The sequence below is a fragment of the Sporisorium graminicola genome, chromosome SGRAM_12, assembly GCF_005498985.1.
Source record: "Sporisorium graminicola strain CBS 10092 chromosome SGRAM_12, whole genome shotgun sequence".
NCBI lineage: Eukaryota > Fungi > Basidiomycota > Ustilaginomycetes > Ustilaginales > Ustilaginaceae > Sporisorium > Sporisorium graminicola.
The window spans coordinates 1,102,521-1,125,995 of record NC_043722.1 but is presented as its reverse complement, the minus strand read 5'-3'; the positions used below and the strand labels follow the sequence as shown (position 1 = coordinate 1,125,995).

At 55.5% G+C, this 23,475-nt stretch overlaps 8 protein-coding genes across 8 annotated transcripts; 3 read left to right on the top strand and 5 right to left on the bottom strand.

Annotated features, from left to right (window-relative positions):
• Window positions 1–558: 558 nt before the first annotated feature.
• EX895_001935 (uncharacterized protein) lies at window positions 559–2,233 on the top strand (the record flags this gene model as incomplete). The annotated part of the gene is made up of 2 exons (XM_029882534.1): window positions 559–720; window positions 857–2,233. 2 exons carry the CDS (start codon window positions 559–561, stop codon window positions 2,231–2,233), a joined length of 1,539 nt encoding a protein of 512 aa, XP_029741389.1.
• A 668-nt stretch (window positions 2,234–2,901) lies between these two features.
• EX895_001934 (uncharacterized protein) lies at window positions 2,902–4,435 on the bottom strand (the record flags this gene model as incomplete). Its single annotated transcript, XM_029882533.1, has 6 exons — window positions 2,902–3,054; window positions 3,139–3,373; window positions 3,461–3,852; window positions 3,933–4,193; window positions 4,275–4,335; window positions 4,419–4,435. The coding sequence occupies 6 exons, from the start codon at window positions 4,433–4,435 to the stop codon at window positions 2,902–2,904; spliced, it is 1,119 nt and encodes a 372-aa protein (XP_029741388.1).
• Window positions 4,436–6,884: 2,449 nt separating this feature from the next.
• Window positions 6,885–9,233, bottom strand: EX895_001933 (uncharacterized protein; the record flags this gene model as incomplete). The annotated part of the gene is made up of 1 exon (XM_029882532.1): window positions 6,885–9,233. One exon carries the CDS (start codon window positions 9,231–9,233, stop codon window positions 6,885–6,887), a length of 2,349 nt encoding a protein of 782 aa, XP_029741387.1.
• Window positions 9,234–10,505: 1,272 nt separating this feature from the next.
• EX895_001932 (uncharacterized protein) lies at window positions 10,506–11,132 on the bottom strand (the record flags this gene model as incomplete). The annotated part of the gene is made up of 1 exon (XM_029882531.1): window positions 10,506–11,132. The coding sequence occupies one exon, from the start codon at window positions 11,130–11,132 to the stop codon at window positions 10,506–10,508; it is 627 nt and encodes a 208-aa protein (XP_029741386.1).
• Window positions 11,133–12,316: 1,184 nt separating this feature from the next.
• Window positions 12,317–13,474, top strand: EX895_001931 (uncharacterized protein; the record flags this gene model as incomplete). The annotated part of the gene is made up of 1 exon (XM_029882530.1): window positions 12,317–13,474. The coding sequence occupies one exon, from the start codon at window positions 12,317–12,319 to the stop codon at window positions 13,472–13,474; it is 1,158 nt and encodes a 385-aa protein (XP_029741385.1).
• A 520-nt stretch (window positions 13,475–13,994) lies between these two features.
• On the bottom strand, window positions 13,995–14,977 carry EX895_001930 (uncharacterized protein; the record flags this gene model as incomplete). Its single annotated transcript, XM_029882529.1, has 3 exons — window positions 13,995–14,052; window positions 14,153–14,202; window positions 14,303–14,977. 3 exons carry the CDS (start codon window positions 14,975–14,977, stop codon window positions 13,995–13,997), a joined length of 783 nt encoding a protein of 260 aa, XP_029741384.1.
• Window positions 14,978–16,564: 1,587 nt separating this feature from the next.
• EX895_001929 (uncharacterized protein) lies at window positions 16,565–18,715 on the top strand (the record flags this gene model as incomplete). Its single annotated transcript, XM_029882528.1, has 1 exon — window positions 16,565–18,715. One exon carries the CDS (start codon window positions 16,565–16,567, stop codon window positions 18,713–18,715), a length of 2,151 nt encoding a protein of 716 aa, XP_029741383.1.
• Window positions 18,716–19,281: 566 nt separating this feature from the next.
• Window positions 19,282–22,911, bottom strand: EX895_001928 (uncharacterized protein; the record flags this gene model as incomplete). Its single annotated transcript, XM_029882527.1, has 1 exon — window positions 19,282–22,911. One exon carries the CDS (start codon window positions 22,909–22,911, stop codon window positions 19,282–19,284), a length of 3,630 nt encoding a protein of 1,209 aa, XP_029741382.1.
• Between the last annotated feature and the right edge of the window lie 564 nt (window positions 22,912–23,475).

Here is a 23,475-nt window from a genome sequence, read left to right as displayed (position 1 = left end):
GGCGAGTCGGCGCGGAATGCTGTTTTCGCGCCTCAGATTTAAAACACACTGCTCTGTTGCCCCAAACCTGTCCGTCGCGTCTGGATTTTTTCCCCAACCCATCCGGCAACACGCCACGCCGCGACGTGCATCCATCCATCCACTTCTCCACTCTCTCCTTCCTCCTTCCTTCATTGGCCCATCCCATTCTCGGTCCTTTTTCTTCTTCGTATCGACCTCGTCTTCTGACTTGGCTCGCCGCTCCTTTGCCTTGCCATCGACCCAGTGGCTGTATCCTCCCTCTAGCCACCTGACTCGAGAAGCTCGCTCTCGCGCCGTCGTCGATCTCCGCACGTCACTTCAGACGCGTTGTAAGTGTCTCCTACAGACGCGTTTCAGACGCCACACATATGACGCGTTCGGCTCATCTCATCTGCTGACAGCCCATCTCGACGCCTTCATCTGGCCTTGTTCCCCCCACGCTCGTCCCTGTTCCGGTCGATTCCTAGTTGCGCATTGAAGTGATACGCGACGCTAACGTGCGACGAGAGTCCCCTTTTTCTGACGTGCTGATTTTCCATGAACTCGCAGCAACTCGTATCGCCGCAAGAAGCGGCCGCTCAAGCTCAGGCCCGAAGGATGCAACCATCTGACGCACTCGGCCACCACAATCATCATCATCACGGTCACGCAGGCTCCGACGACGTTTCAGGAGGTCAATACTTTAACCCAGCAGCTATGGTAAGTTTGCAAACCTTCCTTTCGCGCTTGTGTCGTCGTCAATTACCATCACACACGCGCCGTCGCGTCCGCAGGCCCCGGACGATGATTGCTGATCGTTCCCTTCCTCTTCCTACCACCACCACCTTCTCCACAGCACTCGCGCAACATCGGTATGGATAGCGGTAACCAACAGTCTCACTACGGCGGCATGCAGCTGCCACCGCTCGGTGCCGGCCAGAGCAACGGCGGTCACGGAAGCATGGGCCACCACGCGTACGGCTACGGCCAGTCGCACGCCATCCCTTCCCAGCTGTCGTATCCTCAGCACTCGCCCAACCCGTCGCACGCTCACATCCCAGGTGGGCAGAACACTGGGCCCATGTCCATGTACGGCTACGGCGTCCACCACTCGTCGCCGCAGCAGCACTACTCGCACGTCCCCGGTCAGGCTGCTCATGGCGGCATGGGCGGCATGGTCGGCGGCGCAGGCTCCAACCCCATGATGGGCGCACCTGGCGGAGGCTCCTCCGGTGGCGACTTTGGCAACCACGGTTTCGGTCAGCAGTCGCACTATCACCAGTACTTCCAGCCCCAGAGTCTTCAGAGCATCTCGCCCAGCCAAGCTGGAGCTCCCCCTTCGGCCAATGCCACCGCTGCCCCTGCTGCCACCAACGCTGGTGCCCAGCCTACTACAAAAGGTGGCAAACCTGCCAAAGCTCCCAAGGCCCCCAAGGCGCCCAAAGTCGACAAGAAGGCGGCCGCCGCCGCGGCTGCTGCCCCCGCCAAGGCTGCCCCCGCTCCCAAAGGTAAGGCTGGCAAAAAGGGTGCCAGCGCCGACGCGCCCAAGGCCAAGTCCAAGGCTCATCCTTACGCCCCGCCCGAGCCTACTGTCGCCGAGGCCAAGCCAACCAAGAAGCAGAAAAAGAGCGAGGATCCACCCAAGCCCTCTACGCTAAAGTCACGTCTCAAGCCGCCCAAGCAGGCTCCCTCAGCATGGCAGATCTTCTTCACCGAGGAGCTGCAAAAGATCAAGGCTCAAAGCCCTGACGAGCGCCTCAATGTCGCCCACGTTGCCAAGGACGCCGGTCAACGCTATGCTGCTCTTCCCGAGTCCAAGAAGCAGGAGTTCCACAGGCGCAGTCTCGAAGCCAAGGAGCAGTGGGAACAGGAGATGGCTGAATGGAAGTCCAAGCTCACGCCCGAGGACATTCGCCAGGAGAATCTCTACCGATCGGCCCAGAGGAAAGCCGGCAAGTCGAGGAAGGGTAACCTCAAGGACCCTAATGCTCCCAAGAAACCCCTCTCGGCCTACTTCTTGTTCCTTCGTGCTATCCGCGCCGATCCCAACATGACCCAAGCCGTCTTCGAGGGTGAGCAGGAGACCACCAAGCAGAGTGTACTGGCTGCCGCCAAATGGCGCAGTCTCAGCGAGACCGAGAAGCAGCCCTACCTCGACCGCGCCGAGGCTGACAAGGCTCGCTACGAGCGTCTCCGTCGCGAGTACGAGAGCAGCAATGGTCTGGAATCTTGAAGTGGCCTTCTTCTGTGTTCTTCTCGATTACTAAACACCAAGTCTCGCGCCACTCGCTTGTCACGATCAGGCTAGCAGTATACGTGATCTGGGTCTTTTGGCAAACGGTGATTCTTGGTGTTGCCTATACCACACCTTCTTGTTTCTTGTGATGCTGTCGTAGTTGTTCCTCGCGCGTCGGTTCTGCTAGCTTCCAGCCTAGTAGATGTCCCATTGGCGTGCGCCTATTCCGGACGTTTCTTGTCTGTCTCTCACTCGTGTTGTCTTGGCCGCATCCCGCGACTTCGTCTCTCCCACCTCGCATCGCAGCTGCGTCGCACTCGGTTGATGCGTTCATGTATTTTTTCCGCCTTCTCATTCCATGGCTCGTTCTGGATTCGTCTCGTCGTGTTTGATCAAGTGGTGAGCGAGTGCCTCTTCGCGCGATCTTCGCAGCTCTGCAGCTCACGAGTGATGTGCGAACACAATCGCATTGCTCTCTGCTTTCCATCTCGCTCGCTCGCGCATCCTCAGGACGGAAGAGCATGAGAACAGCATGTGAAACAAGTGCAAGTCAAGAAATTTGGACAACTTCGTCATCTGATGCCGTAGTGTGAATTTGTGGATGTGATTGCTTGGCACCACCCCATTGCGATGCTTCCTCCACGTTACAAGAGACAGGCGGCCTGTCATGAAAGAGCGAAGCGGACTACCATGATGGAAGTGTTGTCCGTGCTGAACTGCTTGAGCGCATGTGTCAGTAGTTCCTGCGAGGCCACTTGTGGGTCTTGCACGTTCCGCACCAGATCGACGGCTTCCTGGTCTTCGATTACGTCCCAAAGCTGTATGAGAAGGAAGAGAAGAGGCAAGCGTCAGCTCTCGAGTCGCGGTGCAGCAGCTGGACAACGGGAGCCAAGAGCACTCACTCCATCGCACGCGATAATGAGGAAACTGTCCTCACTACCGAGGACAGTCTCTGTTGTGTATGGTGATCCGACGACAAATTCCTTCATCGCTGAGTCGCCCAACGATCGTGTGACCGCAAGGACGCCGTTCACGCGGGAGTTCATGACAAAGCCTCCAGCGTCGGTGATTCGCTTCACCTCTTGCGCATCTGAGCCTTTGTGATCGTATGTGAGACGCACCGCTTTTCCGCCGCGACTGTCACGATGAGCATATGAGAGACACAGAGGAGTGAGTCGGCAGGTCAGCGAGCCTTCTACCGATCTAAGTCGATCTTGTACCTACCAAAGCACAGCTCTTGCATCCCCAACGTTGGCTGTGTAAAGCACTCGCCTTGTCGATGCCGACGAGCTTCCCTTGCTCTTGCTTTCAGACGAATCGAAGCGTTTTGACAGCCTGGTCCAGAGGCCTTCACCAGACGTACGCTCAGTCGATTGCTCTCGACCGGAAGTTTCTTCGTCTGCTTGTTTCGGCCCAGGACCAGCTTCTTGGCCTGGCTTGATAGGTCGGCCTGAATCATCCTCGAGTCGTAGGAAAGCTACGGCAGCTGTACATCCACTCGACGAGCCTTTTTGACCCGCAAGACTCGCAAGCTCTTTGTCGACGCTGTGGAAGGTCAAGTTTAGCGAGTCCGGGACAGGCCTATCTGGGTTGAGTTCAAGTGTCTTGAGGAGAGCCTGATATGGTCGCAAGAGCAAAATGACTGCGTTTAGATCCGTCCAAGATGCCGGTTCTTTGAACCCTCTGCTCCACTTACGTGATGAAAGTTTTGGCCGCACCACTCGGCAGCGTCTTTTCCTGCGTGGCCATCGAATATGCCAAAGAAGCCTTGTCCGCGCACACCTCCATAGTCGTAGACAAAGGCATGAGCATCCTCCATCGACCTTCGCCATCGCTTATTGGAGTCTTCAGATATGCCTACGCGGAAGGACAGCTCTGCGTTGGATGCTGAAACAGAGCCATTTGCATCTGCGCCAGTGTCTGTCGATCGCGACACATTCGGATGCTGATTCAAGGTCTGATGGTGCGAGGGGCGAAGAAATTTATCAGCCACCTCTCTTCTCCTGCATGTCTGATGCGCGCAATCTCGACTACTTACTCCGTGGGTGTGAATGCCGTCTGCGACGGTAACGGGGGCCGATTCTGCGTCGCCTGATTTTCTGTTCGTGCAAGAACACGAGAGCGAGAGCAGGTCAGCTATGCTGAACAACAGCAAGGATATGCTGCAGATGAGGTAACCTACTTTTCGCGAGCAGACATTACGGATATGGCGAACTTGCAGCCGGACTGCCTAGTCGTTAACGTAGTCGCAATGTGGACGATTGATTCGTTTCTACGGTGTGCGTTTCGGGAGGCTAGGTCGACCCTAGGAGTTGCTTGCGTCTGAAAGGCGTACGATGTCGTCGATGTATCCGAAGCTTTGGAGGAGAATCCTGTTGATCGTCCACGAACGAAAGTTGAGCAGGATGGAGGTGGTGGTAAGGTTGAGAGCTTTCGACGTCGGAGCAGAGCGTCGATCTCTAACGCGCTTTGGCGCTGCTGCAGCTGGTTGGCGAAAGCTGACTGTGCATTTTGGGCTGGCTGGCTGGTTGCATATTTCGGATTTCTCTTAAGTTAACGTGGAGGCCGCTTGCGACCTGTGACGTGCATCACCGCCCTTCTCGCGACGACCAAAGCCACCGCCTGACTATGAAGCCACAAGAGCTTCTCTGTCCGTTGTGCTTTCTACCCAACTGACATAAAACAACCCTCATCGAAGAAGAGGAAGGTCAAGAAAGGCGTTTGTACAAGCTCTGTGCCCCTCCAGGCATGTGAGAGCTTCAATGCATCCAAGCTATGGGGATCACTTTACGGGAAAGAAGGTCCCAAACCTTCATGTCTCAGCCTCGGCCTCCGCATGGATGATGATACAAAACGTACACTCTTGCGTACCTGCGACCGCTCGCTCTATGATGGCCGCACGTCCGGTATCCCTATACGTGAATGGGCAACATCTTGCGTTCAAGACCTTCCCATCCTTCTCCGCCATTGCAAGTCGTGGCGATGCAGAGTGCGCAGTTTTGTGGTCGTGGAGCACGTCGTCGTACGAGACCTCCTAAGCAAAGCGAGACCACCCGTCGCAGAGGACAAAGCCCTTAAGCCGAGCTCGACAGAGCCTATCGCCCGTGTTCCACGCACTCTGAGCCACCCTCGAGCAGCCGACCTGGAAAGAGCAGCTTGCATGTGGCTCGATAGCTGGCGTTGTACAACATTGAAAAAAAGTTGGTGTGCCAGATTGTGGGAAGCACAATATTCTTCTTCGGGGTATGTCTTTCTTTTCGTCCCAGTGAAGCAATATAAACTTACAATTATACGGTTAATAAAATAAATGCAGAATCAGCTTTGCATCGCCGTCGTAACTTCTACCTGGAACCGCAGCAAAACTCACCCTTCTCAAAGCCCGTATAATACTTGCGTCAGATTTTCGGCATGGAATATAGCTAGTCGAAGAGTATTCTGTGAGTATTAGTAATTTAGGAAAGTAACGTCGCGGTCGTATTCACAATCGAGGTTACCAGAGTGAAGCATCTATTTACACACAAGTGCATTCATATTCGCCAGCGCTGGTTTGAAAATCACGGATGAGTGACCTGGACGGAGCCGTGCTACTGGGAACACGAGATGTCAGACCATAGGGAATACCGTCGGACACATACTTAGTTTCACGTCATATTTTTCGTATATAGTCCATATCAAGAGAGGTTCTGCGACATGAATTCCAGCCTGATTAGCACTTACACAAGCATTGAAGACGTTTTCATGAATTTACACGATTTTTGTAGTTTTGGACATCATAGTGGGCGGGATGAAATGCAGACGGAAGAAGCTCTCTTGAGTGGCTTTAGGAATTCTACCACCACAATCAAAACAAGGTCGCAGTTGAAAAGGTGTCGCAGTTGAAAAGGTCACAAAACGGGATCCGGTTATCGTTTTTGATTAAAATAGAGGTTGTACCTCTCTTCCAGAGAGATCGTTGCATTTGCGTTTTAATCGAGTACGCGTCTCACGCCACATTCATAATTACAGAAGTGCATATCTGTAATCAAGTTCTTTAGTTAGGGTAGCCCCGAAGAGGACGGAAATGGGGTTTACGACTACCTGTAGGCAACCTCCTTTGCTTCAATAATTGAAAGAAGAGAAATCACAATCGAAGGGGTTGTTGTTTCGATTGAAGCCGAATGTACGCTTATTTGTCAAATTCCACAAAATTCACATTTGCACCAATCTGGTCAATTTAATCTAGGTAGCCTTTTACACTGACCGCATCTCATTGAGAGGAGATCTCATGGTAGGCAGGGAGCAGCCTCGACAGGGGACCGAACATCGCCTGGTGTGAAAGTGACTTTGGGCAATCAGCGGTCGACCTTCGGTCCAACGCGCATCTGCAACTTTCAGCTTTGCACCTTTGATGTTGCAGATGCCGAAGCCGGTCAGTGACCGAGAGACCTTGCGAATAAGAATGTCCTAACATGAACAAAAGAGTGCATTCATTCGTTGTCACTGTGGCACGGCAAAGACATTGTGGTATGAGCGATCCTAAAGCACGCCACCATCATAGGAACACCACAGACGGCAGCTCAAATCGATGAATCGGTCTACAAAGAGCTGGATTCTTAAAGGGACACTGCAGCCGCTGACTAGTGATACAACAAAGGACGATCGCGAATGACTAGATTTGAGCGGTCCATACTGCCAGTGAATTGCCAAACCCATTCCGAAGAGGCCCTTCATCAACGACCTGCTGACCGTCGACAGTCACCATCTCCTCGACACCGACAGTGTTGTGATTGAGCACCCATACGTTGGCATCGTTGTCCAAGTCTTGAAGCCAGAGAATCATCCTTTGCGACCTGCGAGCTGAGACCTCGCTCTGGTTGTAATTGTCAAAGAAGGAGTATAGGCCCGTTCCGTAGACAAATACGTTGGTGCTGCTTGCGATGCGCATGCCGAGGCCACGATTCTCATACGGGTCGCTAGGGTCTTGGAAGGGTGAGTTGGGCGATTGAGCGGACGAAAGGTTGAAGTTAGGGTCGTGATACGTGTCGATGGAAAGTGGCTCTTCGGCACTAGCAACAGCCCGACCCGTGCCCTGGAAGTAGGCGGTCTCAGTCTGCGCCAAGGAGATGAAGACATTGCTGGCATCCACAATGTTCCACTGATATAGGATGGCGTGCTCCGAGGCGCAGCCATACATCCAAATCGGACCTTGCGCCGCTTCGATGAGAATGCCACGTCCCGAGAGAAGGTTGACCTGCCCGTGATCCCCGTAGTCGAGATCGTGATCGGCCGTCCACACCCACATGTTTTCCAGGTAGGCGCTCGAGTTGGTCGTCAGATGAAGGTTGAGGAAGCTGGCACGACAGTCTTTGTTCAACGGCTTGTTGCCGGCACAATTGTCTGCCTCAAGGTTGGTACCGGCGAAACCCCCGACCCTGATATGGCTATCCCAGAGAGCAGCCGAGCCTTGATTGCCCTCCTCGTCTCGGATGTTCCACTCGACCACGATGGCACCGGCAGCAGGTCCTCTGGTCGAGAAAATCATGTCTGAAATCTCCATGATCCCGGAATCGCCCGGGCTTCCAACGCGGATGACGGGTTGAGGGTCGGAAGCGTTCTGGAAAAGCGAGCCGCCGCCCATCAAGACCGGCCAGACTTCACCGACCATCCTCGTCCCTGGCGGAAACGTCACCGTCGACTCGAGGTAGTAAGTTCCGTGTGGCACGTAGACAATCTTTTCCCCAGCGCTGTCATTCAGGATTTGCTGGAGGGCTTCCGAGTCGTCGGTGGTGCCATCTCCAGCACAACCGAGGTCCTTGACGTTAGCAAAGTGCGAAACCTTCGCCCATTTGTATTGAGGACGACTGCGACTGAACCATGGCTCCGTGGTGCTGCCTGCCTTGATCAGACTTGTCGGCCTTGATATTTCGACTGTCGACACGCTTTGGACGTCCTGTAATGGCTGCTTGCCTTGCACAATAGAGCCTTGCACCCAACTGTCGATCATGCTGGATTCATCGGAGCCCGCCAGCAGAACTGAGTCTGATCCAGATCTTACCACAGCACCGACCTTTTTTATCGAGATATTGTCCAGAATCAAAGTGCCCGAGTCGCAAGTTGTGATGTTGAAAGCAGTGTCGACATTAGAGAGACTCCAGTCGTACGCCAAGACGGATGCAGCGCCTTGACTGCCTGATTCTGGATTGGGGCTCGTAAGCATTTCCAAGCCTAATGAGCAGTTGCGAATCTTGATGCCATGATACGAGAACCCCCAGTTCCACACCTGGGAGATCGCCGTGTGACAATTTTCGAAGGAAAGGTTTCGTACAGTGAACTGTTGGTTTCCGAGGCTACAGCCGTATTTGCCGCCTCGGAAGGTGAGGTCGGTCATAAAGCCACCGCTGCCGTTCTCCATGAGCACCCCTTGCTGCTTGTTGTTCTCGGCGTCCTGGCGCATTTCAAAGTGAACGTTGAAGAGACCGGTGGCTTGGCTCACCTGGTGGTGAATACCTGTGCCAGACGAAGCCGGCATCTGCGTGAGGTCTATGCGCAGGTTGTATACCGCACGGAAGAAGTTGTTCTGATTGATGTACCAGTTCTGGCCGAGGGTGTCATATGGATCCTCGTCAATTACTGCAAGGCCTGAGAAGGTGGGGGAGGCAAGTAGAGTGGGTCTATCGATCGGGCTGCCCACAAGCTGCGTATAGTAGTAAGAGACGATGGGAGAAGAGACGAGATATGTGCCGGATGGGAAGTAGACCAGGGCAGGTGAGACGGTGGAGCTGCCACATCCCTGGCCACAGCGATTGCCCTGACTGATTGCTTGATTGATAGCAGCCGTGTCGTCAGTAACACCATCTCCTTTGGCGCCAAAATCCTTGACGTTGCGAAAGACCTGGTACGAGGATGGGTCCGAGTTGTAGGTTGCCTTGCCATTATGGTCGATGAGCTCCATCCAAAAGGTACGGTGAGACATGCCTGTGCTGGCGCGGCTCTCATCGAGGTCAAAAGCTGGCTGCATGGTGGTGTTGATGCTGAGTGTGAAGGGCGACGAAAAGATTTGGTTGCCAAAACGATTTGAGAGGGATTCCTGAACAAGTTTGGTTAGATTTGCAGCGTTTTCGATATTAGCCCATGCGGCCTGACTCTGTTGAAGGACCTGTGCGATGCCGTCGAAGAGGTTCTTGCCGGCCTCTGCGACGCCAGTGAGACCGCTGGCTGTGACTTGGAGGACGTTGGGGAGGATACGCTGAGCAGATTCAAGCTCTTGCTGATTGGCGAAAGATGGTGGTGCGTCGACAAGCTGGACGTCGGGAAGAGAATCGCGTTTCACAGTTTCGAGAAGTGGAGGTTGGGGGGACGACTTCCCATCTTGAAGCTTAGCAGCCAAGGCGTCGTCTTGATGCTGGAAAGAAGCGGAAGATGCTTTGTGTACTGCGTCAAGGCTGCGACCCGAGAAGTCAGGATGAGCAGGAACTTGGTCGTGCGTGCTGGCAAAGGTGGTACAAGCTGCCAAGCTGCAGATGGCTAACAGGAGCAAGAAACTGCTCGATGGGTTGATATGGAAGCTCTTGTTAGGTGTATGAGGGGTGCTGCTAGGGAGATGCATGATGTGAAGTAAACGAGGCCTGTAAGGCGACTCTGGCTAGAGCTGATCGTGGTCGCACCAAAGGATTCAAGGCAAGGCTCGTCAAATCTGGCTCGGTCGTCGTTTTGTTCGCAGCTACACTTGAACGAAGCGGTATCGTGGAGAGTCTCGGGGGGAAGCGTCAGACGTAGGTGAGGCGGCGAGATTATGTGTGCCGCTTAAGTATGAAAGCAGGATAGGCATCAAGCACTTCCGAGCAACGAGTGCCAATCCACAAAACTTGGCGGGCTTGGCCATACGGAGCCGTACCTGATCGGCAGCGCGTGCAAGCATGTGAGACCTGATGATGGGCATCTCAAACAAGGATTTACCGATAAGACTTCGTTTAGCGAGAAAGCAGCCGAACCGCACGGTCAGAGATGGAAGGTCACCGATGAAAGCAAGGCCAAGAATGCTGAGGAACACCTGCGACCGCGAATGTGCGTTTGGTGCAATGGGCGTTACATGTCATTTTCCACGTTGGCGCTGTTTGGCAGCGTGCGTGGGTTCTACGAAGAAGGATAAATTGAAATTTACGTGTTTGCCATCACATGCGCAGGAATACCGAATCGTGTTCAAGAGTTTGTTATTGACCATGGCATCGTCTCGGCAGAGATCGCTATGCCTTGCTGTCCATTCTAGAGGAATTTCTATTTGCGAGTGGTCTCACTTGAACTCGATGCCCTTCTGTTCAGGAACGGTGAAGCCGAGGCTGCCGGACTCGAGACCCTGAATAAGGTTTCGCAGGCAGACAGCCTCCATTTCGGTCTGCGTCTCGAGGGTCAAGGTTCCGACGTGAGGGAGCAACTCGACCTTGGAATCTTTGAGAGAAAAGAGGCTTGGGTGGATCTTTGGTTCGGCCTCGAATACGTCGAGACCGGCGCCGGCAATGATGCCTTGTTCGAGTGCTTCTGCCAGCTCTTGCTCCTTGACCACAGGGCCGCGGGCTGTGTTGATCAGGATGGCGTCGTTTTTCATAATTTCAAGCTGTTTGCGACCGATCAGACCCTTGGTAGCGGGCGTGAGGGGGCAGTGGAGAGAGACAATGTCGGATTGTTGAAGCAGCTCATCGAGAGTTTTGACGTACTGCATGCCGCCTTTAGCTGCTTGTGCTTCAAGGTCACTGCTAAGCTGGTTGCGATTGTGATAGATGACCTTCATACCCAAAGCGTGGGATGCTTTGTAGGCGAAAGCTCGACCGATTCCTCCAGCTCCTACGATACCGAGCGTCTTTCCTCTTGGATCCCTTGCGTCAAGGAAGGAGAATTTGGAGTTGAATTCGCCCTTGTCCATTTGGGCTTTAGCCAAAGGGAATCGTCGGAGAGCGCCAAGCAAAAGGTAGAGTGCGACGTCAGAGGTGGCATCGTCTACAGCCGTGGGTACATTGGAGGCTTGGATGTTCCTGTCAGTGAGGGCAGAGACGTCGAGCTGGTCGTAGCCGGCACCGTTGTGCACGATGTAGCGCAGTGATGGAGGAAGCTGAGAGACAAGCTCTGGATCGAAGCGACCTGTGATTTTGATCGAACGAGCGCCTCCAAAATGACGATATATGCCTACAACTTGAGCGTATTCGCCGCCACTCTTGAACTTTTGGATGAGCTCTTGACGGGTCTTTGCTGTGGATTCGAGCACGTCGGCTACTTCGGAGAGCTTTTTGAGTTCTGTGGTAGCCAATTTGATTTGGTCCAGGAGAAGCACTTTGGGCTTGCCTGCCGAAGATGCAGCAGCAGCTGCGAAGGCCGTCGTATGAAAGTGGCTGCGGGAGCTTTGGAAGATACGCCCTGCGGACCGTCCGGTCAGACGAGCAATCGGACGAAAAACCTGCATGTTGTTTGCAATGATAGAGTCAGCAAGTGATACAAGTCAATCAAGCAGTAAGGTCATCATCGCTTTCCGCAAACTCATCAAGGGCAAGTCGCGAGGCAGAGATACGCCTTTCCTGCAAAATGAGTGTGTGGAATATGTAAGCATGACTTGTTACGCGAGCTTCAGGGTCTTTATCGAGTTTATTAATTTTTCCGAGACAGACTCCACACAAGAAGCAGACCAAAAACAGAAATTTCAGTCTTTTCGCTCTTGATTTACAAGCCAGCAACCAAGACGACTTCACCAAGCTATCCTTCTCACCTCCATGGCCACTCTCGCTATTGCAATCACCGTCAACAGCAACATCTCAAGTTTTAGTCTGCAGACACTTGTAATCGACCGGTCACGGGTCGGTCAAGGCTTCTTCCATCAACCTGCGTCGTTTGCTTGCCACTCTGACCTTGCGATGGTCAGTTGGGCCTCCGCTCCATAGCAAGTGTATCCTCTCCTCCCTCGAGCATCTCAACCCACTCCGCAGACGCATTGCGAGCCAGGCAGAAGCCCACCACTTCCGCTTCAGCACAGGTACGACACCGCTTCTTGCTCAAATAGCTACCTTGCCCACAGCAGGTGCCCAGGTTGCCCCACCAGCCCACCCTGCACGTTTCAGCATGAAGCGATCAGCCACCACAAGCGATGGTGGAGCAGGCAGCAACTGGAAGGCTCTTAAGAAGACGCTTATCTCGGACGCATCCACCACCACTAACACCACCACCACCACCACCACCTCCTCCTCCTCCTCGACTCCACACAGAAAGTTTTCTACGTCGCAACCCAAGCCAAAACGCGTCAAGCTGAACCAGGTCAATGGTAAGGATGCCGTGGTCACCAAATCCTCCAGTCCTGCTCCGACGACCTTGCCGTGGTTTGCCGAGGACATCTCACCACAAGATCTGGAGCTTGTACGGCAGAGTGCTTCAGACAAGATGTCGCGTAGCGGAGAGTGGGAAGGCATCATGGATGCCAATCTCAAGAAAAAAGTCATCCTCGGTGGTCTGCCTTCCGACGCCAATCCAGCCAAAAAGGAGCCCGGCAACTATCTCGCCATCGACTGTGAGATGGTAGGAGTGGGTGACAAAGGCTCTGAGTCCATCCTAGCGCGTGTGTCGATCGTCAACTTTCACGGCGCCACCATCATGGATCGGTTTGTCAGGCCGCAGGAAAAGGTCACCGATTATCGTACATGGGTATCTGGCGTGCGGCCCAAGGATCTCAAGAACGCCCCTTCCTTCAGCGAGGTGCAAGGCGAAGTGGCCAATCTGATTAAGGGCAAAGTGTTGGTTGGACACGCCATTCAAAACGACTTGAAAGCTTTGCTGCTCTCGCATCCCAAACCACTAATCCGCGATACCGCCACATTCCAACCGCTACGTGACCTCGCAAAGACCAAATACCCAAGCCTAAAGAAGCTCGCCAAGCTCGTTCTTGGTATTGACATCCAGCTCGAGGGCGAGTCGCATTCGTCAGTCGAAGATGCACGTGCCACCATGGCCGTCTTCCGCAGCCAAAAGCCCAAATGGGACGAGATGCTTCGATCCAAAGGCCCCTCGCGAGGCGGTGCCTTTGCCAAACTTGCCTCGCGCTCCTCGGCGGCGGGCAACAAGGTGTGGAAGGCCCCCACCAACGGCGAAGCTGTCGATGCTGCTTCGCCCGCGCTCAACAAAAGGCGCATTTCTAGCTCAGCCGGAGCCGGTGGCGCTCTTCAGGACACGGTGAGCCTGAAACCGCGCAGGGCAGCAACGGCCGACTGGTGGAAAGAGTCCATGTGAAGACAAGGTCCAGTCCTACATAAAGTTGCTTGCTTCATCCTACCGCATACATAGATGTCAAACATTCCCAACCGTCAATTGAACAGTCCCGCATTCGTCCTTTTGTACTTGTATCTGCATCAAACTTTCATTTCTACATCCCGCATGGATTGGTGACAGGGTCGAAACACGGTGGTGCGTTCGTGAAAATCTTGGAGCTGATGCAGGCCAAGCGAGAACATCGCGGGCAGATGAACAGAAATCATTACACTACAAAGCTAGAGTTTGGGTAGAGTACAAGACATCCGAGCTTGAACGAGCTTGGCGAGCGTATGACTGGGTCAGAGGCTCGAGAGCGCGGGGGATTGGACGACTCGCAGAAGGTGGAGCCCATTTTGAACGACAGTCGTGATGGAGGAAGCCGAGTTGTGCTACTGAAGGAGCCGCTAGATATCTCGCGATCTGGACAGCAATGGTTGCGATCTAGGCGTCGTGTGGTCTGCGCGGACTCAGATGGTGATTATGAGGATGTAAGACGCGATCATGCGTCGTCCTTCTTGGTCAGGTGGGATCCAATGAGCTTGGCCATCTCGAAAGAGCTGCAACGAGGACAACAAACGAGGTAGCAATGAAGCAAAGGCAAGGTCAGCTTGGTGCGCATGCGGACGCGACGTGATTGTAGATCTGGTTGCGACTCACTCTACGGCTTCCTTGCCAAAGATGGAGGTGAGTTTGGCGTCACAAAGGATCTGGAAAGTGTTGAATGCGGAAGGGTGCAGAATAATCCGACAAGGTGTCAGCGGTGTTCGCTTGGGAGCGAAAGGCGTCTGATATGTGTGGGTGGCTTACCTGGCGCTTGTTGCCCTCGTTCTGCAAGTTATTCGACTTGATGTATGCCCACAGCTGCTTGACGACAGCGTGACGTGGCATCTCGTTACCACCGCAGACGTCGGCAAGCTTGGGAGAGAGGATGAGAGGCCTATTAAATGGATTGTTGGGGTTCGCAGCTCTCTTCTTGCGGGGCTCGTCATCATCGTCTTCGTCGGCGGCAGCGCGCTTCTTTGCGGCTTTCTTCTTGGGCTTGGGCTCTGGCTTCGGTTTGGTGCCGTTGGAAGCTGGAGCGGATTTGGCGGATGCGGATTTGGGTGGGGCGGGTTTGGAGGGGGTAGAGGATGCGGAGGTGGGAGCGGGAGTGTGTCCACCTCTCACACCGCCAAGGCCGGGGAGGGCAAGGCCACCCGAGGGAGGAGCGGAGGAGGCACCATTGTGCGAGTGCGGAGGTTGTGGTGGAGCGGGCATGCCTTTGGAGATCTGGTCGAAGCAGTCCCGGATGACCTCATCGACCTGCTTTTTGCTTGCGGAAAGGTCGAGTGTAGGAGGAAGGGCGTGTGGTGGGAGCTGAGCGAGTTGTGCGCGGACCTTCTTTGCAGAGACGGAGCTGAGGTCGGCGTTGTTGAGGATTTGGATGATGGCAGGACGCAGGACGGCGACGGTGGCCGGGTCGAGAGGATGAGGCTGGGACATGATGGCGGATGTAAAGGAGAAGCAGTGAGAGGAGGATGCAAAGATTGACGACGCGAATGAAAGATGCGGAACGGTGCTGTGCGAGTAAACGAAATAGCGTTTGGGAGAATATGCAGATGAGCAAAGCGAAATGAAAGAATCCAGAGCGCCGCCAAGCTATGGAGAGTGTGGGCTACGGTGTTGTGGCGCTCGAGCGATCACGAAGACGACGAGAGGAATGGAGGAGCGTCGCTTGCTTAGCCTGGAAGAGATTGACTCTCTGAAAATGGAGCGATTGTGCGCTTCGTAGGGTCGGTGTATCGGAGACTAAGAGGGGTATCGTGTGAAGGCGAAGATCGGATAGAAATGGTGATGCTGAGGGTCCAAGGGAAAGAGGTGAGATGGTGACAAGGTTGAGGAAAGAATGCCAACCAGAGAAGAATGCAGCGGTCACCAAGAACGAGTTAGTCTTGCCGTAGCCTTTGCACAGGGCCACGGACGAAACAAACACTTTGACTCTATTGCTGCTCAGCACACACAGCCAAGCCGATCTGCCAAAAGAGAGAGTCAGTCGGGCCCGCCGCCGCAGCCCTGGAACTCCCAATTTTCATTCTTTCCTACTTCGCCAAAACCAAAAGGTGGACCAAGCGCGACGCACAATTTATTTTCCCTAGCCGCTGGCTCCAAATCCAGGTAAGTGGGCCAAGCCGTACGCCACGACGTCCTTTCAAAGCAAACTAGTTTCACATTGAACGTAAATTCCAGCATGGATAACAGGCGACGCGATCCTTAAAACGGTATCAGGCCTTGCTCCGTTGAGCGTACGCTGTACCTGCAGTGCAGCCTCTGTACTCGCTACCGGCTTCGCGATTCAGACGATGAGAGCCGATCCAAGTAGCAGCAGCGTATTTTGGTCAACCGACCCGCGTCTCCTTCATAATTTGCTCTTTCATCACCGATGCAGCCGGAATTGGGAACGAGCGCATCGGCCTGGGCCTGTTCGGGCTGCTGCCGACCAACGTGTAAGATTGATTGCCACCTGCCACTCGTTGCTTTGAACCTTCACGCCAGCTCCTCGATAGCATGGAGCAGCGACGCTCACTCAACCAGTATTAAGCAGACTAAAGCCCGGCAGCTTTAGGATGGGGGTGTGTTCTGCTGTAGATGTGTGCATCTGGTTGTGACCATTGTGGACGCGCGAGCGCGACAGAGAGACGCAATATATAGAGAGAGAGAGAGAGAGAGAGAGAGAGAGAGAGAGAGAGAGAGAGAGGGCATGTGAAGTTCAGAGTGAAGATTGGGCGAGCGAGAACGAGAGAGGGTCTTTTGAAATCCGACGCAGCACGCTCTGAACGCACACACGCTCGTGGCCTGTGCAGCCGAACGCTTTTCTCCCTCCACTCAATCACATTCATGCTCTCTTTCTCTCACTCCCTCTTCCATCGTCAGCATTCTCCATCATCTTCGGCCTGGCCCGCTTCGTCTTTCTTCCCTGGCCACTTTGACATTATGCTCGGCAACTAAACCGTAACCCTCTGTTAGCCTTGCCCGTGGCAATCCGGCCGCTAGACCAAATTGAGCCTTGCAGGCCAACACTGGCACTGTCTCATGTCATCACAATCATCTCCAGCTCAGGCTGCGCAAGAGCAGACCGCAGCCAACGGCGCTCCCTCGTATCGAGTACATCCTGGAATGTCTGCTCGGGTGCCCTCGGACAAGCCGGTGCCACCCACACCACCATTCGCATCCAATGGACAGCAACAGCCCCAGCCGCAGCAGAAACCACCATCGTCGACGACTGCTCCCACCCCTTCGGCGATGCATCCCGACATGGAACAGCGTAAGGGCCAATGGGTTGGGCGAGTCGAAGACGACGCTTCCCGTGTATACGAGCCTCACTCGAAGCCTAGGGAAGTGTTCTTGCGTGTTCGTATCCAGACGATCGAAAAGGCCAAAAAGGACTTGCTCGTCCGCTTCGATGCGATCACCAATCTTGCTCACTTCCGAGCTTCATCCTATCCAAGTATCACCCGTACCTATCGCGAACTATGCCTTTATGCTCTCGCCCTCTCGCTGTCGAGCCCAGCCATCATTGTGCCAGCATTACCCTTGCCCTCGACAACCGCAAGTGGTTTGGAAGACACGCGCATCCTTCGTCTCATGCTCGGCAGGTGGTTCTCTCGCGTTTTGGCAGAACCTGCACTACGAGACCATCCAGAGACTCGAACCTTAATCGAAGCCGACTTCGCCTACTCGCCCACCCCTCCAGGCACCGGCAGCTCTTCAGCAGCTCGTAAACGTTTCGCAAACGCCATGACAAGCGCTGCCTCCGTTGCTTACGGCGGCGTCGATGCAACCGGTGGTCTCCCCAACGGCGTGCTCGCAACATCCGCTTCTGTTGGTTCCCGCATCAGTAGTGGTGGTTTTGGCATCCTCGGTCTCGGCGGCAGCTCCAAAGGTCTCAGCACTTCTAGAAGCGTCTACGATGACGACGAGGATCTTGTGGCTGCTCGAGCCGAGGTCACTCGTCTCGAGATGCAGTTTGCCGATGCTGCCGAAGCGTCGGAAAAGCTCGCTCATTCGCGCCGCACGCTCACTCTAGCGCTCACCGACCTATCTGTTAAGCTCAACAACCTCGGTGCTGTAGAGGAGATCCGTCCACCGTCCTTGCGCCTTGGTCTTCCCTATGTGCTCAAACGCACCGCCTACACTGCACGCAGTCTTGGCGAGCTGCAAGATGCACTCAGTAATACCGAGCTCTTAACCATCGGTGACGCTGTCGCATATCAGTCCATCAATGCAAGAGCTGCCAAAGAGGCCATGCTCGCCCGCAACGCTCTCGTCGAAGAACACCACAACGCACAGAAGGCGACCGTCAACAAAAAGAGAGAGGCCGAGCATCTCAAGATGCAGCGCAACCTGCGTGCGGATCGAGTTGATGACGCTCTCGAAGAGCTCGAGGAAGCAAAAAGACACGAGCACGCACTTGCATCGCATCTCAAGAAAATAAGCCAGGAGCTACACAAGAGCTTGCAGAGGCACAGTAGATATGCGCATCAAGATCTACAGCAGGCGCTTACGGAGCATGCTAGGGGTAGCGTCATGTTCTCGCGCCAGTTGCTGAAAGAGTTGAAGGGTCTTAAGACTGAGTTGGACGATTCGGTGAGGAGGCCAGATGGACCGCCAAGTAGGATTCAGACGCCGCAGAGGTCATCACAGACGACAGCACGCCCTCCATTTGCTCACCTTGACTCGGATCGGAGCACTGTATCGCAACATCAGCCTTCTGTCGTTCAGTCTGGATCCGACGTACCATCCTTAGCTGGACCGAGTGACGCTGGATCGAACAGCGATAGACCACCATCGACACTGCAACCGGAAAACATGGTTCGGTGGTCGAGCGCTGCAGCATCTACATCGCAAAATGCTTCGCCATCCCCGCCGCAGCCGTCACTGCATTCGCCCATGCCGGCTCTTCCAAACGCGTGGTCTGGGAGTTCTCCCATGGGCACGCCAGACCTTTCGCAGTCGTTGCCTGACTCAGCGATCGACTCACCTTCTCGCGCCAGTGCGCCAGGCAATCCTTTCGCTTCTGGGTTTGCCGCTGGATCCCAGTCCATGTTCCTCGACCGGTCGAGCGAGCAGAAGGCGCGGCCGAATCCGTTCGGCACGCTCAACTCGGGCGCCTCGGGTACAGCTAGTGGCAGATCCAGGATCTCGGCGTCGGAAGCGGCGAGAAGTCTGGCTGGCAAATTTTGATCGTTCATTCGCCTTTAAGTCTTCTGTATGATGGTCGCTTCATGCTTGGGCAATTGAGAGGAGAGGGAACGTTCGTTTCGGGAAGTGCTTGTGGCGGGGGAGAGGGGCGTGAGTGTGTGTGAAACGGTGCGGACAGCTTCATTCGTTCCACCGTCCCGTCCAACTGTGCGTAAGAAGGGACGCTAAGCAAAACAATGTGGCATGCGTGTACGTGTTAGCTTTAGTTAGCATCTGAACTCGATTCTCAAACTTTGTCCTCACCTTTATAATCTTGGCAAACAACAACCGAGACCCCTCAAGGAGCAGCACACGCACACCACAACGTTCCAAGGATCATGCAAAAGAATTGAAAGAGCGAATAAAAGCAAAGAGGAGAAACTATAAACGACTACATATGGGAGACGGTCATGCATCCTTCCAAGTTTGAGAGAGGTTGGAACGAGAACGAGAAGAGGTCAGAAGAAGGCGAGAAAAGATGTCTTTGCGGTTCCATGCAATGAATGTGTAGACGTTGGAGATTTGTGGTATCAGAAGGAAATCATCGAAGCTCTTGTATTTGCTGAGCTTTAGCTGTAAAGAGCAGCACCCATCCTCCTCGCTGCGGACGACGTCGGCGTCGTGGGCTCGGGCGGTGGTCCTCCAGCAGCTGCAGTAACCCCAGGTCTCGCCTCACCCGAAAACTGCCTCCTATGTCCCCCCGCAGAATGCGGGCTCGACGGTGGACCTTGCGACATGAAACCAGGATTAGGCGGTTGAAGCGGCGGCAGCTGCCTCGAGGCCGTCGACAGCGGCGACGGTGGCGGATAAGGGCCCCTTCTCACCGCAGACGGCGTCTGAGCGGAGTAAGGCGACGTGGGCTGCATCGACGGCGACAGCGGGCCTGCAGCGTGAGGATGCGACATGATCCTGCTGTGCGTGGGTGTCTGTGATGAAGGTGCAAACACTTCTTGTCGACTCGTCGGCGAGAATTGGCCGTAGACGCTTCCAGCGGGAGCGGGTGCACCAATCGACAGCTTATGAAGCGGCGTCGACGTGACTCCCTGTTCGGCAGCGTACGCATCGCCTGCTCCCCGAGAGGCACGTCGGGGGCGCGAGACGCTCTTCCTGCGTCCGCTCGAGCTTTCCGGGTTGACATCCTGACCGTAGTCAGATTCTTGCGATTGCTGGTCCGAGGCCGACGCCGAAAGGCCCTGGCCACCGTCGTTGTCGTCGCCGTTGGCTTTCGCAGCTGCTTCCTTGCGTCGCATGAGCAAGTAGCGCTGACGACACTGGTGGTAGGATCGGGTGCCGACAGCACGCGAGATGAGCTCCCAACGCTGCCCGTGCTCTTTGATCGCAGCACGCAGCTTCGTATCCTCCTCCGAGGTCCATCGTACATACGGCAGCCTCTTTTCAGGGTTCTGGTTGCCGCCAAAGCTCTTGCCCTCGCCATTGCGGGAAGAAGCTTGCGAGCCGTTGGTCTTGGAGCTGCGAGCACCGTCGTGCGCTCGCGAAGAGGTAAGTCGCGTCCCAGACTTTCGTCGTGTCTCGCCATCCATGGCCATTTCGTCTTCGCTGCTCAGACTTCCAATTGGACTGACGCCCTCGTACTCGCCAGATTTATCACTACCCTGCGAAGGGTTCTGGCTCGCAGTGGCCTGGTCTGCGAGCAGGTCAAGCGCACTAAGAGTCTGGCTGCCAACGGCGCTCGGTGGACCGCTGGGTGCATAGTCGTGGTACGGGCGGCCTTGCACAAAAGGATCGGCCCCCTCGGTCTGCGTACGACCACGAGGCTGGCGCTCGCCAAGGAAGGGCGACCCATAAGGCTCAAAGTCGAAGGCAGCAGACGACACTCGACGACGCTTGGGGCTCTCGTGAGCCATCCGAAGTGGGCTCGACTGAATGGGATACGGCGCGGCGCTGTACCCATAGGCATCATAGTCGGCACCGCGAGGAGCGACAACGGAGAGCGGCGGAGGATAGCCCAAGCCGCGGTGAACAGGCTCTCTGGGGTGGTAGCTCGGGTCGCCGCCGGGAGGCGGAAAGGGCGGTGCGGGTCTGCCAGCGCGCATGTTGGGCGAAGGAGCTGCGGCGCCCGGGTTGAGCGTTTCGGCGGCCTGTAGGAGCTCGTCGATACCGGTGAAGGAGGATGCTGAATCGAGCCTGCGATGACGTCCCGACCAGCCGTCGCGTCGATCGTCGCCGCGAGTCAGCTCATCGAGTTCGCGAGCGCGGACGCCTGTACGTGGGGTGTTAGGAATGCTGGCGATAGATTTGGGGGTCTTGGGCGGTCGCTCTGCTGACCTGGAAGGCGGCGTACGAGGCCCAACGCCATAGGGCCCATCTTGATCTGCGGCCATAGGTCCCTCGCTGGCTTGTCGCTTGACGGGAGAAGCATGCGACACGGGGCCATGGAGCTCGGCGGCAGGTGCAAGAGCCTGGCCATCGGATGTAGCACCGAGAGGTTGCTGAACAAACTCTTGCGAACCAGGTAGGGAGCTGGACTCGGCGGATGAGCCGGAGGCCGCAGCTGCAGCAGCAGCTTGCTCCTTCCGCAGCTCACGGAGCCTTCTAGCCGCCAGCATGAGGTGCTCGGTCTCTGCATCGCCCATAGTGACATTGCGCTTCTTTCTGCTCTTGTCTCTGCGACCGCCAGAGCGGCTCGGGGTGGTTGGCGCGGTACCGGGTTGACTGAGATCGCCTGGAGTCTGGCTGCCGAGTGCATCGGCGTCAGAAGAGGCCGTGGCGAGGTCAGTAGCCTTGATGCCGCCCGATACGAGATAAGGACGAAGAGCCTTGAGCTCGCTCTCAAGCTTGTAGACCTGTGCCTCTGCATCCCTGACACGAGATTTGAGGTGCTTCTTGTCGGTGAGCAGCTTGTTCCTCTCACGGATGAGTGAAGCGGTAGGCGAGAGATCGGTGTCGACCTCTGCGAGACCCGAGCTCGAGATGCCAAGACCGGCAGCACTCGGAGACGTGAGGGAAGCCTTGTTGTCGTGGAAGCTGGGGCTGCTGAGGAGCCGTTGGTTGGTATCTCCGTTGGGGCCGCCGCCGGAATCGGATTTGAACGAGGAGACGCGATTGTGGGCGGGCGAGGTACCAGGAGCGGCCGCAGCTTTGACCCTATCGGCAAAGGTGACGACAGGTGCAGAGATCGAGCTCGAGGGCCTCTCATCGAAACCTTTTGCTTCGGCTCGATTGAGGAGGGCGCTGAGCATCTTTGCTTGGGCCTTCCATCCGTCCAACTCGGCTTCGAGGCGATCGGTCAGGCTTCGATGGGCAGCAAGGGCGTGCGCATGCGCCTGCTTCATGGAAGAGATGACGGAGAGAGCGGTGAGACGGGTGGATCTGAGTTGGGTCTGGGCTCGATCGCGTGACTGGGTGAGGGTGGTGCATCGGTCGGCAAGCAGCTTGACCATTCCAGCAAGCTCGCGCTCGCGCTCGCTGACGGAGCTATCAGTGGGTTGATCCAAGCCCATGTTGGCCAATGAGCCAAGAATGGTTTCGAGGCTGCCCGATTCGTCTGCCGGCGAAGGAATGTCGGCGGAGTCGACGGAGGAAGAGCCGTAGACGAGCATCTCGATCTCATGCTTGGTGGGGCCGACACCGACGCCGAGCATGGGAAACGAGAGATGGCCAAGCTTGAAAATGTCGTGATCGTCGGCATCGTCGTTGTCGTGTGCATGCAGAGCGAAAGGGTGGTCCGCAAAGGCTGGACCCAGAATAGGAGAAGGAGTGGGAGAGCGAGCAGGTGAGCGGGAGGGCGAGTGAGTGGCGCGGGAGCGATACGAGGTGCGATCCAACGGCCGTTCTGCAGCTACGGTACGATCGTCGTTGCGATCGATGCTGGAGCGTCTGCTCGCTCTACGCTGGGAAGAAGAGAAGGAGTCGTCTGCGTTGCGATCAAAGGAAGTGCTGCCGCCACTGAGACGAGCCGCGGCTCTACGAGAACCCATGTTGTCCGAGACGGTGGTGGTGGGGCTGGCGTCTGGGAGCTGTTCATCATTGTTGATCCTGGACGAGGAAGCGACTGGATTTGGAGGGGGACGAAAGTCGTTGTGAGAGGTTGGAGGGGTGGGCAAGTCGGCAGAAGTTGTGGGTGGTGTCGCGGGTGCCGGCTGCTGCGACTGTGATGTAGACGAGGAGGCACTAGCGTCTTGAGATTTGGTGTTGGATGTCGACGATGACGCCTCCTGATCCACGCCCGGGCGAGTCATGGTCAAGATGGTGGTCGGATCGTCCCGAACGTCTTTCTAGCAGCGCACCCGAGGCAGTCTATGTGTGTCGGTTCGCTCCGATGCGAGCGAGAAAGGGCGAGGTTATCGGATGCTGCCAGTACCAACAAAGGAATGGTCGATGTGATCACCAAATCTGAACCTTCCAAGTCGAGGGTATTGCGAAAGAATGCGAAAGTGTCACGACTATTACGGACGAAGGAAGGTCGCCACGTCTGAGCACGGAAAGTGAGAGGTGAAGAGATGGTACGATAGCACTCGAGTATCGATCGGAAGGAAGCAAAGAAGAGAGACTGAATGAGAGAGGGCGAGAGGGAGGAATGAGCGGCGGCGAAATCAAGCCTGTGAGCGAAGGAAGGAGAGTAAGAGACGAAGCAAGTGATGTTACGAAACCGGCCATGGGAACCAGTCTCTGAGGCGAATTGAACGCAGCGGAAAGGATGGATGGATTCGGACAAAGTCAGCCGCTCGTTGCTCGCTGCTTGCTGCTGTCTGCTGCTGCGCGAAGTGTTGGTCTGCAGGCACACATTAAAAAATTAAGTCCAT